The following is a 14,813-nucleotide window of genomic DNA, read 5'->3' on the forward strand; positions in this document are numbered from 1 at the left end:
CTTATATTGAACATGAACAATTGCCGATGTTGGTTATTTCAGAAATTTGTGTAATTGTTTAGTTCAGATGAAAATGATATTATATGTCACAAAATACACAAAGAACTTGAGATGAAGGATACTACAGACACTGTGAAGTCAGCCTCATTTCTTGACCTTTACTTAGAGATCGACGGTAACAAAAACAAAAATTGTCCAAACTATACAACAAACGCGACGACGTTTCATTCCGTATTGTCAACTTCTCTTTCATCTGTGGCAACATCCCTTCAGCACCTATGCATTGAGGTTTTTATATCATATTATATTTGTTATGCCAGAGCTTGCCTTACGAATGCAGACTTTTTTGTAACGCACTAGACGTCCTACAAGTAGGCTTCTGGAACAGGGATATGCTGCTACAAAACTGAAGTCATCACTACAGAATTGTCATGGTCGTCGTCATGAACTCGTAGATCGTTACGGTGTATCCATCTGCGCCATGAGAACTTATTTGCTTAATGTGACATTATTTTTCTTAACAATTTCGTCTACTTTGGAGTTGACTATTTATGAGCAACTCGGTGGGTGTTTCTACCTTACAGGTGCACCTACTCCGTGTTCCCAGTTTCTAGTGATGTCCGAGTTGTCCATGTACTGTTGTTACTTTATATTTATCAGCTTAGCTATTTTATGTTCTTTGTTGTGTGAGTTTGTTTTCCCTGTCTGGCCTTAGTTTCTTCTTTCTTTTGAATTTCGCCAGAAACTTGTTTACCTAGATTACTCTTTCATAGTCGCTGGTGAATTTTGAGTTGGATTTATGGAAAATAGATCAAAAGAGCAGCTTTTAGTTTATAAAAATCTTTCATTTATATATGATAGACACTGACACATTCATCTGTAGGAATCATCCAATAATTCAAAAGAAGGAGTAGAACTTTTCTAGTAAGTTTGAGTCATGTGGATACAAAATAGTTCGACTAAATTAAATAAACCGTATAAATACCCATACGCACATTCAGCAGAATATGTCTGTTATTAAAAGTGGCAAGCATTAACTGTCAGGACAGAAAATGTCTACTATTAGCAAATAAGATTTGTTTATAAAAAGATTTAGAGAAAGAAAAAGTGAAGACAAAAATTACCATTATAATGAATAATAGTGAAGAAAAATTGGACAAACCATTATCTAGAAAACATTATGTAGCCACACTTTCCGCGACCTATTGAGATATAAATACTGTCGATCCTTTACAAGAGTACAGCAACAGAGTATTTTTGGAAGGGATAATAGTGAAGAAAAGCTAGAAAAACTATTATCTATAAACATTACGTACGCTTTCGGGGACCTTTGAGGTATATACACTAACTATTACAAGAGTACAAACAGAGTGCAATAATTCGGGCGAAAATTAAAAGAATAGTTTCCAATGATAAAGACTGGACATGGTTAACAGACTAACAAATTATAGAACATAAAATAAACAAAAATACATGCACAAAACAAAGGAGCAATTAAACACACCAAACTCCATAAAAAGAACGGGAGCATGGACCAGCTACAACGCTACAGTAAGCATCCCATGTTTTTTTTTCTAAAAAAACCTGCCGAGTTGCTCATAAAATGTCAATTGTCATAAAATGTATCCTTGACATTTAACATTTTAATCCATATATTTGCAGAGTTCCAAGTTTTCCATTTCAATTGATGATTGAAATTTTCGAAAATGTTAACTTAGTAAAATTTTACAGACAATAGCGGTCAGTGATCTAATATGAGGAACAATATTTACGATACAAAACAAAAGTTGGTCAATAGCCAAGAAAACATGATTAAGTCTTAAACTACTTATACCAATACCATAATTCTTGTTCTTCAATAGCAGAACACACATAATTAAGTCATAGACTACAAAGCAGTAACGCAGTTCTAATATAGAAAATATTAAAAACCCTACCGAAGTAGTTTAAACCAATTATCCAAAATGATCCACTATAAAAGGGGCGTTTTGTATTTTGTACTTCATGTTTTACAAACCCATTCATAACTGCTTTCTACCAAAGAGTAAGTCTTCATAAAGGTTAATGCTTTATTGTTGTAGTCTGCGAAACATCCGTTTTTCTTCTTTTTTTTCTGTTTTTGATTAGTTTGAAAGCTCTCTGAACTGGAGTAATTATCCTAATTTAACAGGTAATTTTTCGCGATGCGACGAGAAGGGTTTGGAGAAGTGATACTCAATTACCCCTGTCATTTATTCTTTTTTAAAATGAGACTCTCGAAATCAATTCAGATCTGATTTATTAAAAGGCTGCGTCCAAATGCTGGATAACATTTTAATATAATTACTTGACTAATAGATATATCTGGTGCATTAATTTTGTGACACAAATCAAGGACAAAATACTTGATTGGCTAATTTCATAATTTATTATCTTTTTAACATTAGTTTATCTTGTACCATAGTCACCTATATCGTCTATTGGGTCTAATAACTAGCCAAGTAATATAGCAGAACCTTAACACACAACACACTGAAGAATTGATTTCCTATTACTTTCCGTTTACCGGAAATAACTTGTTTAATTTTTTTTCTATAAAACCCTCGAAGTGTGTTCTACGTGTATTTCTTGCTTGTACGAGAACGGGAAGTTTACATGAAATGATCGGTTAGCTTTGAACATTACCCAATTTCCGATCCAGGCGCAGGGGTTCGTCATAGACCAATAGTTCCTATACATTACCAGGGCCCGATATATATCAATGTGCATTGCTAGTTGTTTAATCTGGTCCCTAATCTGGTTCCCTGCATGGTCAATATCATAAGCGACCCAAAGATGTAGAATGTACCTCTTTTAATAAAATATCATGCACATGTCTATGTATGTTTTTGCTTGTATGAGAACGGTACATGAAATGATTGGTTAGCATTGCATTTATGTACTATTACCAAGTTTTCGGTTCAAAAACAGAGGCTCGTTATAATTGACCATATAGGACATGAACATTATTAGGGTCCCGATATCTATATATAGCCATTGTTTAATCTGGTTCCTGGCACTCTACACGTTGACGTACTCCCAAACAGTTGGAGTGGGGAAACCCTCTCGGTCCCACGTGGAGCCTGGAATTCGGACAGAGCTTCAACACAGCCGCCCAGCCTCTAGTAAGACATAATATGATCGAGTTCTTCGGTCAGGCCCCGAAAGCTCTCCAATCAACACCAGTTGGTTCTACTAATCTACTAACATCGACGATGAGAGGCCTGTATTGGTATTCAAGGTCGTTAAAAAAAAAAAAAAAAAAACAATCATCATATGGTTTCTAGTAAAGAGTGATCAGTTGTTTTGATTGAAAACATTCGGGTCATCACGGTTACGAAAAAAGTAATCGTATCAAGAGATGTCAGGATAACCAAGAGCATGGCAAAGCTTAGGATTCATGTAGAACGCGGTATTAAAAGGTTGAAGAAATTTCGCATTTTAAACGGAACGATTCAATTGAAAATCAAATCATGTGTTAATCAAATTGTGAAAATATGTGCCTTCTGCAACTGATTGAAGCCACTCGTTAGAAAATAATACTTCAATTCGGTACATTTCATCAACAAATTTGGTCTTATGAAATCTACAAATAACTATAATCTTTTTAAAAGTTAATGTCCGGATTTTAAATAATTTTAACACTTTAATTCCGTTTTGATCAGGTCCTTCTACATTCATTTCTCTTACGAACACATTTACTTGAGTATCCAACATGGGGACGTATGGTGTATATGAGCTTGCTCCCTAAAATTCTTTAATTTGCATAAACATAAAATCTCAAGTCTTAACTGTTAATATCTGTTGTTGAATGCATTGCTATATCCTTCAACTTTATTTTCTAGATTTACATAATGTTTCTGAAAATTAAGGATATTTTACATGTAAAGGGTTCAAAAATTTTATGGGGCACTGAACTTTCCTGAACCAACCTTATTAAAAACAACATACATGTACATGTAATTTTGGTTATTTGAAAGTAATTTATTAATTACATACTTGTTAAAGAATCTTATGGATTTTTAATAGCTATGTTAAACACATCCTCGTCAAAATATATTCTTTCACCACAAATGTCTTTTGTTGTATAAGAAACAAAGGCACACCATTTCATTTTTAAAACACCCATTATGACATTGGATCTGTATATATCAAGGTGAATTACATTTTAAGGAAACCTTATTGTTCTCATCTAAGTAAAGATGATAAGAGTTATCAGAGCACACATCACATGGATACTTGTCTTTATATTTGGAAGAACATTTGATCTCTAATAACCCTTTTTCACAACAATGACAAGAAACAATTCCATCAGGAAAAGCGCCTAGTATATGGTGTTTAGAATCAATAAATAAACCTGTCTGTGTTATATCTGCATCTTTGTGTGTTTTACAATACTTGTCAAAGTACAGACATCTAGCAAGTGGCTCATTGTCAACTCCAAACTGCATTGTAGGTGTGGTCAAATTGTATTCACATTCATTATCTGTTTTAGAATGTAAGTATCTGAGTTATCTGAAAATCCAAAACTTGCTACTGATGTAGTTATTCGACCTTTCATATAATTAGACAATTCTGGATTTTCTCTTTGGCCCGTTGTAATACCTTCTATTGTGTTCATAATATCAGCAGTATGAATGTTATTATTGTTTGTTTGAAACAAGTTTAAAGGTCTCTCAGTATTTTTGACAGAGTTAGCTATGTCCATCATTGTTTCAGGTAGCTCAGCTTCCGTGTCACTCTCATCACTTGGGGGATAAAGGGTTTGAAGAAGATGTGTACCTGTATTTTTACACAACTTAAAACATTTTTTTTTTTCAATTTCATGTTTAGATTCCTTATTCATATCAGCTATGGGTTTATAGTTTTTCGAAATTGCTGAGATTGGTGGTCTTGAAGTCTAGTCAATTCTTATATCAATGTTGTCAATTTGCATTGGCTCACTTGTTTTCTTTGCATTATCCCACATACACTCTGAATCAGTACCAACATGTGTGTAACGATCTTTGCGTCTTTCATTGAAATTAGCCGATGCAAATAAGAGCACAACACAGTGCTCATGCTCACTGAAATAAAAAGCAAAGAACTATATTATAAAGGATATCTTATGTGTACAAAAGTTTTCCAGAAAAGATTCGACGAAAGTTCATACTCAACAGACATCAGAAAACTACAAAGGGAATGCATGGTCATTTAATCCAAAACGGCAGGTGGAGAGGTATTTGATTTTTATCAGTGCAATTCACTTGTGCAAGATATTGAAGTACTTCATATTTAATTGACAAACTATCATAGTGGTGGTCAATTGATAGATCATACAATTTAGAGGTGGAGGTTAATTTTGTTCTGAAGAATTCTAATGGTTTTGTACGTGTTAGTTTTTTATTTCATGTTATTTCAAGTTTTATTGTATTCGTCTGTTTCTCATATAGTGGTTATTCTTGGGATTAGGGTTCCTTTGATTACGTTTTGTCCATATCGTATTTCTTTTTATTTTGTCGAATGTTTTTTTTTTTCTGTTTTAGATAAAAATTACTAAACATACCGTAGCTTCGATTGCTTCTAGCCTCATAAACCAGTATTATGAACTCTCACAAAAAACAACATCAAATAGATGAATAAAATTTCAAAAGAAAATAAAATGTAATTTTGTAATTAGCCCTTATATGCTCAAATTGAGACGGAAGAACTGTTGGTGATTTCTGATAATATTTACTATTTGAAGGATATACGCTGTGCATTTGTTACGTTTTAACATATCCGTTCTTCTTATATTGAACATGAACAATTGCCGATGTTGGTTATTTCAGAAATTTGTGTAATTGTTTAGTTCAGATGAAAATGATATTATATGTCACAAAATACACAAAGAACTTGAGATGAAGGATACTACAGACACTGTGAAGTCAGCCTCATTTCTTGACCTTTACTTAGAGATCGACGGTAACAAAAAAAAATTGTCCAAACTATACAACAAACGCGACGACGTTTCATTCCGTATTGTCAACTTCTCTTTCATCTGTGGCAACATCCCTTCAGCACCTATGCATTGAGGTTTTTATATCATATTATATTTGTTATGCCAGATCTTGCCTTACGAATGCAGACTTTTTTGTAACGCACTAGACGTCCTACAAGTAGGCTTCTGGAACAGGGTTATGCTGCTACAAAATTGAAGTCATCACTACAGAATTTTCATGGTCGTCGTCATGAACTCGTAGATCGTTACGGTGTATCCATCTGCGTCATGAGAACTTATTTTGCTTAATGTGACATTAATTGTCTTAACAATTTCGTCAACTGTGGAGTTGACTATTTATGAGCAACTCGGTGGGTGTTTCTACCTTACAGGTGCACCTACTCCGTTTTCCCAGTTTCTAGTGATGTCCGAGTTGTCCATGTACTGTTGTTACTTTATATTTATCAGTTTAGCTATTTTATGTTCTTTGTTGTGTGAGTTTGTTTTCCCTGTCTGGCCTTAGTTTCTTCTTTCTTTTGAATTTCGCCAGAAACTTGTTTTCCTAGATTACTCTTTCATAGTCGCTGGTGAATTTTGAGTTGGATTTATGGAAAATAGATCAAAAGAGCAGCTTTTAGTTTATAAAAAAAAATCTTTCATTTATATATGATAGACACTGACACATTCATCTGTAGGAATCATCCAATAATTCAAAAGAAGGAGTAGAACTTTTCTAGTAAGTTTGAGTCATGTGGATACAAAATAGTTCAACTAAATTAAATAAACCGTATAAATACCCATACGCACATTCAGCAGAATATGTCTGTTATTAAAAGTGGCAAGCATTAACTGTCAGGACAGAAAATGTCTACTATTAGCAAATAAGATTTGTTTATAAAAAGATTTAGAGAAAGAAAAAGTGAAGACAAAAATTACCATTATAATGAATAATAGTGAAGAAAAATTGGACAAACCATTATCTAGAAAACATTATGTAGCCACACTTTCCGCGACCTATTGAGATATAAATAATGCCGATCCTTTACAAGAGTACAGCAACAGAGTATTTTTGGAAGGGATAATAGTGAAGAAAAGCTGGAAAAACTATTATCTATAAACATTATGTACGCTTTCGGGGACCTTTGAGGTATATACACTAACTATTACAAGAGTACAAACAGAGTGCAATAATTCGGGCGAAAATTAAAAGAATAGTTTCCAATGATAAAGACTGGACATGGTTAACAGACTAACAAATTATAGAACATAAAATAAACAAAAATACATGCACAAAACAAAGGAGCAATTAAACACACCAAACTCCATAAAAAGAACGGGAGCATGGACCAGCTACAACGCTACAGTAAGCATCCCATGTTTTTTTTCTAAAAATCCTGCCGAGTTGCTCATAAAATGTCAATTGTCATAAAATGTATCCTTGACATTTAACATTTTAATCCATATATTTGCAGAGTTCCAAGTTTTCCATTTCAATTAATGACTGAAATTTTCGAAAATGTTAACTTAGTAAAATTTTACAGACAATAGCGGTCAGTGATCTAATATGAGGAACAATATTTACGATACAAAACAAAAGTTGGTCAATAGCCAAGAAAACATGATTAAGTCTTAAACTACTTATACCAATACCATAATTCTTGTTCTTCAATAGCAGAACACACATAATTAAGTCATAGACTACAAAGCCTTAACGCAGTTCTAATATAGAAAATGTTAAAAACCCTACCGAAGTAGTTTAAACCAATTATCCAAAATGATCCACTATAAAAGGGGTGTTTTGTATTTTGTACTTCATGTTTTACAAACCCATTCATAACTGCTTTCTACCAAAGAGTAAGTCTTCATAAAGGTTAATGCTTTATTGTTGTAGTCTGCGAAACATCCGTTTTTCTTCTTTTTTTCTGTTTTTGATTAGTTTGAAAGCTCTCTGAACTGGAGTAATTATCCTAATTTAACAGGTAATTTTCGCGATGCGACGAGAAGGGTTTGGAGAAGTGATACCCAATTACCCCCCGTCATTTATTCTTTTTTTAAAATGAGACTCTCGAAATCAATTCAGATCTGATTTATTAAAAAGCTGCGTCCAAATGCTGGATAATATTTTAATATAATTACTTGACTAATAGATATATCTAGTGCATTAATTGTGTGACACAAATCAAGGACAAAATACTTGATTGGCTAATTTCATAATTTATTATCTTTTTAACATTAGTTTATCTTGTACCATAGTCACCTATATCGTCTTTTGGGTCTAATAACTAGCCAAGTAATATAGCAGAACCTTAACACACAACACACTGAAGAATTGATTTCCTATTACTTTCCGTTTACCGGAAATAACTTGTTTAATTTTTTTCTATAAAACCCTCGAAGTGTGTTCTACGTGTATTTCTTGCTTGTACGAGAACGGGAAGTTTACATGAAATGATCGGTTAGCTTTGAACATTACCCAATTTCCGATCCAGGCACAGGGGTTCGTCATAGACCAATAGTTCATATACATTACCAGGGCCCGATATATATCAATATTCATTGCTAGTTGTTTAATCTGGTCCCTAATCTGGTTCCCTGCATGGTCAATATCATAAGCGACCCAAAGATGTAGAATGTACCTCTTTTAATAAAATATCATGCACATGTCTATGTATGTTTTCGCTTGTATGAGAACGGTACATGAAATGATTGGTTAGCATTGCATTTATGTACTATTACCAAGTTTTCGGTTCAAAAACAGAGGCTCGTTATAATTGACCATATAGGACATGAACATTATTAGGGTCCCGATATCTATATATAGCCATTGTTTAATCTGGTTCCTGGCACTCTACACGTTGACGTACTCCCAAACAGTTGGAGTGGGGAAACCCTCTCGGTCCCACGTGGAGCCTGGAATTCGGACAGAGCTTCAACACAGCCGCCCAGCCTCTAGTAAGACATAATATGATCGAGTTCTTCGGTCAGGCCCCGAAAGCTCTCCAATCAACACCAGTTGGTTCTACTAATCTACTAACATCGACGATGAGAGGCCTGTATTGGTATTCAAGGTCGTTAAAAAAACAAAAAACAATCATCATCTGGTTTCTAGTAAAGAGTGATCAGTTGTTTTGATTGAAAACATTCGGGTCATCACGGTTACGAAAAAAGTAATCGTATCAAGAGATGTCAGGATAACCAAGAGCATGGCAAAGCTTAGGATTCATGTAGAACGCGGTATTAAAAGGTTGAAGAAATTTCGCATTTTAAACGGAACGATTCAATTGAAAATCAAATCATGTGTTAATCAAATTGTGAAAGTATGTGCCTTCTGCAACTGATTGAAGCCACTCGTTAGAAAATAATACTTCAATTCGGTACATTTCATCAACAAATTTGGTCTTATGAAATCTACAAATAACTATAATTTTTTTAAAAGTTAATGTCCGGATTTTAATTAATTTTAACACTTTAATTCCGTTTTGATCAGGTCCTTCTACATTCATTTCTCTTACGAACACATTTACTTGAGTATCCAACATGGGGACGCATGGTGTATATGAGCTTGCTCCCTAAAATTCTTTAATTTGCATAAACATATAATCTCAAGTCTTAACTGTTAATATCTGTTGTTGAATGCATTGCTATATCCTTCAACTTTATTTTCTAGATTTACATAATGTTTCTGAAAATTAAGGATATTTTACATGTAAAGGGTTCAAAAATTTTATGGGGCACTGAACTTTCCTGAACCAGCCTTATTAAAAACAACATACATGTACATGTAATTTTTGTTATTTGAAAGTAATTTATTAATTACATACTTGTTAAAGAATCTTATGGATTGTTAATAGCTATGTTAAACACATCCTCGTCAAAATATTTTCTTTCACCACAAATGTCTTTTGTTGTATAAGAAACAAAGGCACACCATTTCATTTTTAAAACACCCATTATGACATTGGATCTGTATATATCAAGGTGAATTACATTTTAAGGAAACCTTATTGTTCTCATCTAAGTAAAGATGATAAGAGTTATCAGAGCACACATCACATGGATACTTGTCTTTATATTTGGAAGAACATTTGATCTCTAATAACCCTTTTTCACAACAATGACAAGAAACAATTCCATCAGGAGAAGCGCCTAGTATATGGTGTTTAGAATCAATAAATAAACCTGTCTGTGTTATATCTGCATCTTTGTGTGTTTTACAATACTTGTCAAAGTACAGACATCTAGCAAGTGGCTCATTGTCAACTCCAAACTGCATTGTAGGTGTGGTCAAATTGTATTCACATTCATTATCTGTTTTATAATGTAAGTATCTGAGTTATCTGAAAATCCAAAACTTGCTACTGATGTAGTTATTCGACCTTTCATATAATTAGACAATTCTGGATTTTCTCTTTGGCCCGTTGTAATACCTTCTATTGTGTTCATAATATCGGCAGTATGAATGTTATTATTGTTTGTTTGAAACAAGTTTAAAGGTCTCTCAGTGTTTTTGACAGAGTTAGCTATGTCCATCATTGTTTCAGGTAGCTCAGCTTCCGTGTCACTCTCATCACTTGGGGGATAAAGGGTTTGAAGAAGATGTCTACCTGTATTTTTACACAACTTAAACATTTTTTTTTTCAATTTCATGTTTAGATTCCTTATTCATATCAGCTATGGGTTTATAGTTTTTCGAAATTGCTGAGATTGGTGGTCTTGAAGTCTAGTCAATTCTTATATCAATGTTGTCAATTTGCATTGGCTCACTTGTTTTCTTTGCATTATCCCACATACACTCTGAATCAGTACCAACATGTGTGTAACGATCTTTGCGTCTTTCATTGAAATTAGCCGATGCAAATAAGAGCACAGCACAGTATTTACATGTCCCATGCTCACTGAAATAAAAAGCAAAGAACTATATTATAAAGGATATCTTATGTGTACAAAAGTTTCCCAGAAAAGATTCGACGAAAGTTCATACTCAACAGACATCAGAAAACTACAAAGGGAATGCATGGTCATTTAATCCAAAAAGGCAGGTGGAGAGGTATTTGATTTTTAGCTAACCTGGCCGAAGATCATGTTAGCTATCGCCATCACTTGGCGTCCGTCGTCGTTAACAATTTTCTAAACTCTTCTCCTCTGAAACTACATGACCAATTGGAACCAAACTTGGTATGAATGTTCCTTGAGATAACTGCTTAGAACTGGGGTTCAACAGTAGTTTTTTCCTCACATATATCTCCAAAACTGCTAGGATTAGCCAAATTTTGACTATGTAAAAGTGTTCTATCTGTGGTCCAATTTTCGTTTTAATATTTTAAGCCATGTTGGAGTTAATGCCCTATTTTGATGTTTATTGCTGTTTTTTTTTTTTATGTTATTTCTTCAAACATCATCTCCTCTGACACTATTTGACGAATTGTAACCAAAGATGGTATGAATGTTTCTTTGGGTCTCCTGTATAGAACTTATTTGGGGATATTTGATCCTTCGAAAAACATGGCCGCCGTTACCAAAAATAGAACATACGGGTCAGACAGTAGTTTTTCGCATATATTTCCAAGATCAAAAAACGTTTAGCCAAATTATTTCAAAAGCTGTAATGATCCCTATTATAAGGCCTACAAACATCTTTAGTAATAAAAGTTGTCAGATGACTCCTTGTAAGAGTTATTGCACTTGAAAGATGAAAATTGACATGTTTTTTTTTACTGTTTCCATCTCGAAAACTATGATAGAAATAAACTTTCAATTGCTGAAATGATCCTTATGATAAGTCCTACCGAAGTCCTCCTAATTCAAAATTTATGACATCTTGTTAAATAAATCGCCTTTGAAAGGCAAAATTCAACCAGGTGAGCGATTCAGGCTCCTGGGAGCATATTGTTAAAATCTGATCCCAATTTAATTTATTGATAAAACGATATTGCGAACAAGTAATTGTTTGTCTCTTAAGTTAAGGTAGTACAATACAGTTAGGTCATTTCTGAAAATTTGGTCTCATTTTGTTGAAATAAATCTGTTTTGAGGCAGTATGCACAGAAAGTTTTAGTATTTTGTCATAAAAAAGTGCATATTTTTTAAATCCTTGGTGTGTGGAGGTTCAAGTCATTTAAAAATAATTCAGTGATTATTATTATAAAATCAAGTAGCCATAGTAACATACTGAAAAAAATATATTACTGAATTTTAGTACAAATCAGGTGTATATTTCCAAAACTAACAGTCAAATACTATGTTTTATAAAATATCAGGCACTTAGACACTACCACAGGATGAAGGCATGTATGGAGTAAGGGGAAAAAGGGTAAAAATAAAAAGACCCTTTTCGATTCATTCTCTCACAATTTTAGTTCCAAAAGTTCGTGCGAAATTTTGAAAATCAGCCTTCTGATGCTGAGGAGAGAACCTAGTACAACAGGGGACTGAAACGTTCCGGATACCATTCTTCAGTTAAATTATACCTCTGTACGGTTACATATATTACATCTGTCTATGTATAAATACTTAACTACATTTAAACAATATATCCACCAAATTCAACTTTTAATTTTAAATTTTACAAATTTTGACGGGGGTAACTTGGTGTGCGAAACAGTGCGCCTTAATGAAGATGTATTGTGCACCTTAACCTGAATATGAAAAAAAAGTTATCATTTTTTTATTTGTAATTGCATTTCAAAAATATATCAATTTCATTCATGTCCCAACTAGCATCATAAGCAGATACTTTTAGCTACATGTGTCTATATTTGACTGCGTAAGTGTTAGGTTTAGATTGAAATGTATACCAAAAACTGCCCTTCAAAAATAATGTAATCGAGCGCCGCCTAGCGGAGTCACGTCTACGGTCATTGCGTGTACTTTCTAAATTTTCCTTAAGGTTCCCCAATATACTAACGAACAAAAAGTCATGACACGGAAGTAACAAAAAAGTAACTGTCCTTACGGAAAAAAAATTCATCGGTATTTCGTTCAGTGAAATAAATAAAAAATATAGGTTAAGATTATGTTTCAGTAAAAATAAATTCATCTTTTCTGATAGTTTTCAAGTCTTTTTCTATTTCATTTTACTTATTTAAAGAAGTGAATGTTAATTTAAAAAAAAAACTTCGGGAAACACGTGGAAGTGTACGTACGTGTATATCCGCTGTTCCACTGTTGCTGTTGTCAAGAACCTAACCCGCCTTGGAAAAAATATAACTCCGATTGAATTATCAAAATCGAAGCATAACTTTTATAAGATAGGAAAGGCAATCATTTTCTTGTTTAGAATTTGCAGTATCTGTACAGATTGATCTGACAGGCCAAAACTGAAATGGATAATGCTAGATTTTTTTCATTGATAAATTATTATTACGATGCACAGGTGTAGTAGTTATTTTGCTTTTGGGCAGAGAGCAAACTTCTACATGTTTAAAAGAGAAAAGCAATACTTGATATAAATGTAACTGATTTTGCAATATTGAAAAATGTAACTGATTTTGGAATATTGCAAAGTGATTTCTAATATTAAAAATCATTTTCTAATATCACAAACCCCTTTTTTAATATGAAAAATAATTGAATTTCTAGTATTGAAATAAACGATTTTTTCATATTATAGATTGAATTTCTAATATTAGAAAATGGAATTGTTTATTCAGTTACGATTTTTTAATATTAGAAAATCATTTTCTTATATCAAAAATGTGACTGATTTTGCAATATGCAAATTGAGTTTTAAAAATTAGAAATTCATTTTCTTATAATACTAATTCAATATGTGATATTACAAAATGTGTGATATTTTATAATATTACTAAATAAATGAATTTTTAATATTACTAAATAAATGAATTTTTAATATTACACTATGAATTTCTAATATTAAAAATAGTTTGTAATGTTAAAAGAATGATTTTGTAATATTAACAATTTAATTTCTGATATTACAAAATATTGATTTTGTCCACTTTGTCTTGCCATATATTACTATATTGCGATCTCTTATTGTTGACAAAAGTAGGGAAAAAGGAGGGAGGAATGGTATATTGTTCTGTATTGTGTTATTATTATGTATTAGTCTGCCTTAGATCAGTAAAAAAGGAAAAGTGAAATACTTATATAGTTTAACAAGTTAACACGAACATACTTACACAGCACACGAACAACCTTCAGAAACAACACTGCCCGAACTTGAAAATGCTAGCACTTTCCGTATATCCATAACATCCTCCATTTCGTGCATTATAAAGCTGAAACATCGTTGCTTCCATGGGATAAATATACTGTCTTTATGGATATAAACTACTAAAATCCCAAGAAATCGTTCGTAACACAGTGTTAACCAATCATACGATATTAGTGACGCTGACAATCAGCTGACTGTTTCTATACTTGGTTTGATTTCCGTTTTCGTGCTAACATATAAACTCAATAGTGATAGACCCGGTTTGCACTCATATGTGTAATACATGACGGACTGAGGTGTTTCTTAACATCCTTGGCTATCGTTTGGGTCTCTCATGGACGAAGTAGAGCATAAAAGCGTTTACACAGTCCCTGGACATAGTCAAACCCGTGAATGTGGGTCATTGTGTATTCGGGGAAATTAGTTGTCATGTGAACACGTTCATTCTTTAATTTCATTAAAATAAATACATTATTACGTGATTTAATGTCAATCGGTGACCTAGTGATTCAATTTGTAATATGCACGCTATGAACAGCGTTGCATATCCTACAACAGCATTTGCTGAATCTTTGACCCAGGAAAATAAATTTTTGGGATATATTCAGCACTTTCCAGTGCATGAAAGAGAGATATTTGTGCTTTCTTTTTATTTTCGTT

At 33.0% G+C, this 14,813-nt stretch overlaps 1 protein-coding gene across 1 annotated transcript; it reads right to left on the bottom strand.

Annotated features, from left to right (window-relative positions):
• Window positions 1–2,694: 2,694 nt before the first annotated feature.
• On the bottom strand, window positions 2,695–14,788 carry LOC148596435 (uncharacterized). Its single transcript, XM_088564544.1, has 4 exons — window positions 14,119–14,788; window positions 4,924–5,084; window positions 4,624–4,800; window positions 2,695–4,531 (listed from the first exon to the last, which is right to left on the bottom strand). Exons 1-4 carry the CDS (start codon window positions 14,208–14,210, stop codon window positions 4,170–4,172), a joined length of 792 nt encoding a protein of 263 aa, XP_088420670.1. The 5' UTR covers window positions 14,211–14,788; the 3' UTR covers window positions 2,695–4,169.
• Window positions 14,789–14,813: the final 25 nt, after the last annotated feature.

The sequence above is a fragment of the Perna viridis genome, unplaced genomic scaffold, assembly GCF_037379345.1.
Source record: "Perna viridis isolate PV_CMFRI_1.1 ecotype Kerala unplaced genomic scaffold, ASM3737934v1 SUPER_16.10, whole genome shotgun sequence".
In the NCBI taxonomy this organism is placed as follows: Eukaryota; Metazoa; Mollusca; class Bivalvia; order Mytilida; family Mytilidae; genus Perna; species Perna viridis.

What these genes read in the sequence shown, in the direction of transcription:
- LOC148596435 (XM_088564544.1), bottom strand. Translation starts at nt 14,210, where the DNA reads ATGCACGAAATGGAGGATGTTATGGATATACGGAAAGTGCTAGCATTT. An exon ending in GAAGGTTGTTCGTGTGCTGT is followed by an intron (nt 5,085 to 14,118) that starts GTAAGTATGTTC and finishes TTTTTATTTCAG; the next exon opens with TGAGCATGAGCACTGTGTTG. An exon ending in CAACATTGATATAAGAATTG is followed by an intron (nt 4,801 to 4,923) that starts ACTAGACTTCAA and finishes GTAAAAATACAG; the next exon opens with GTACACATCTTCTTCAAACC.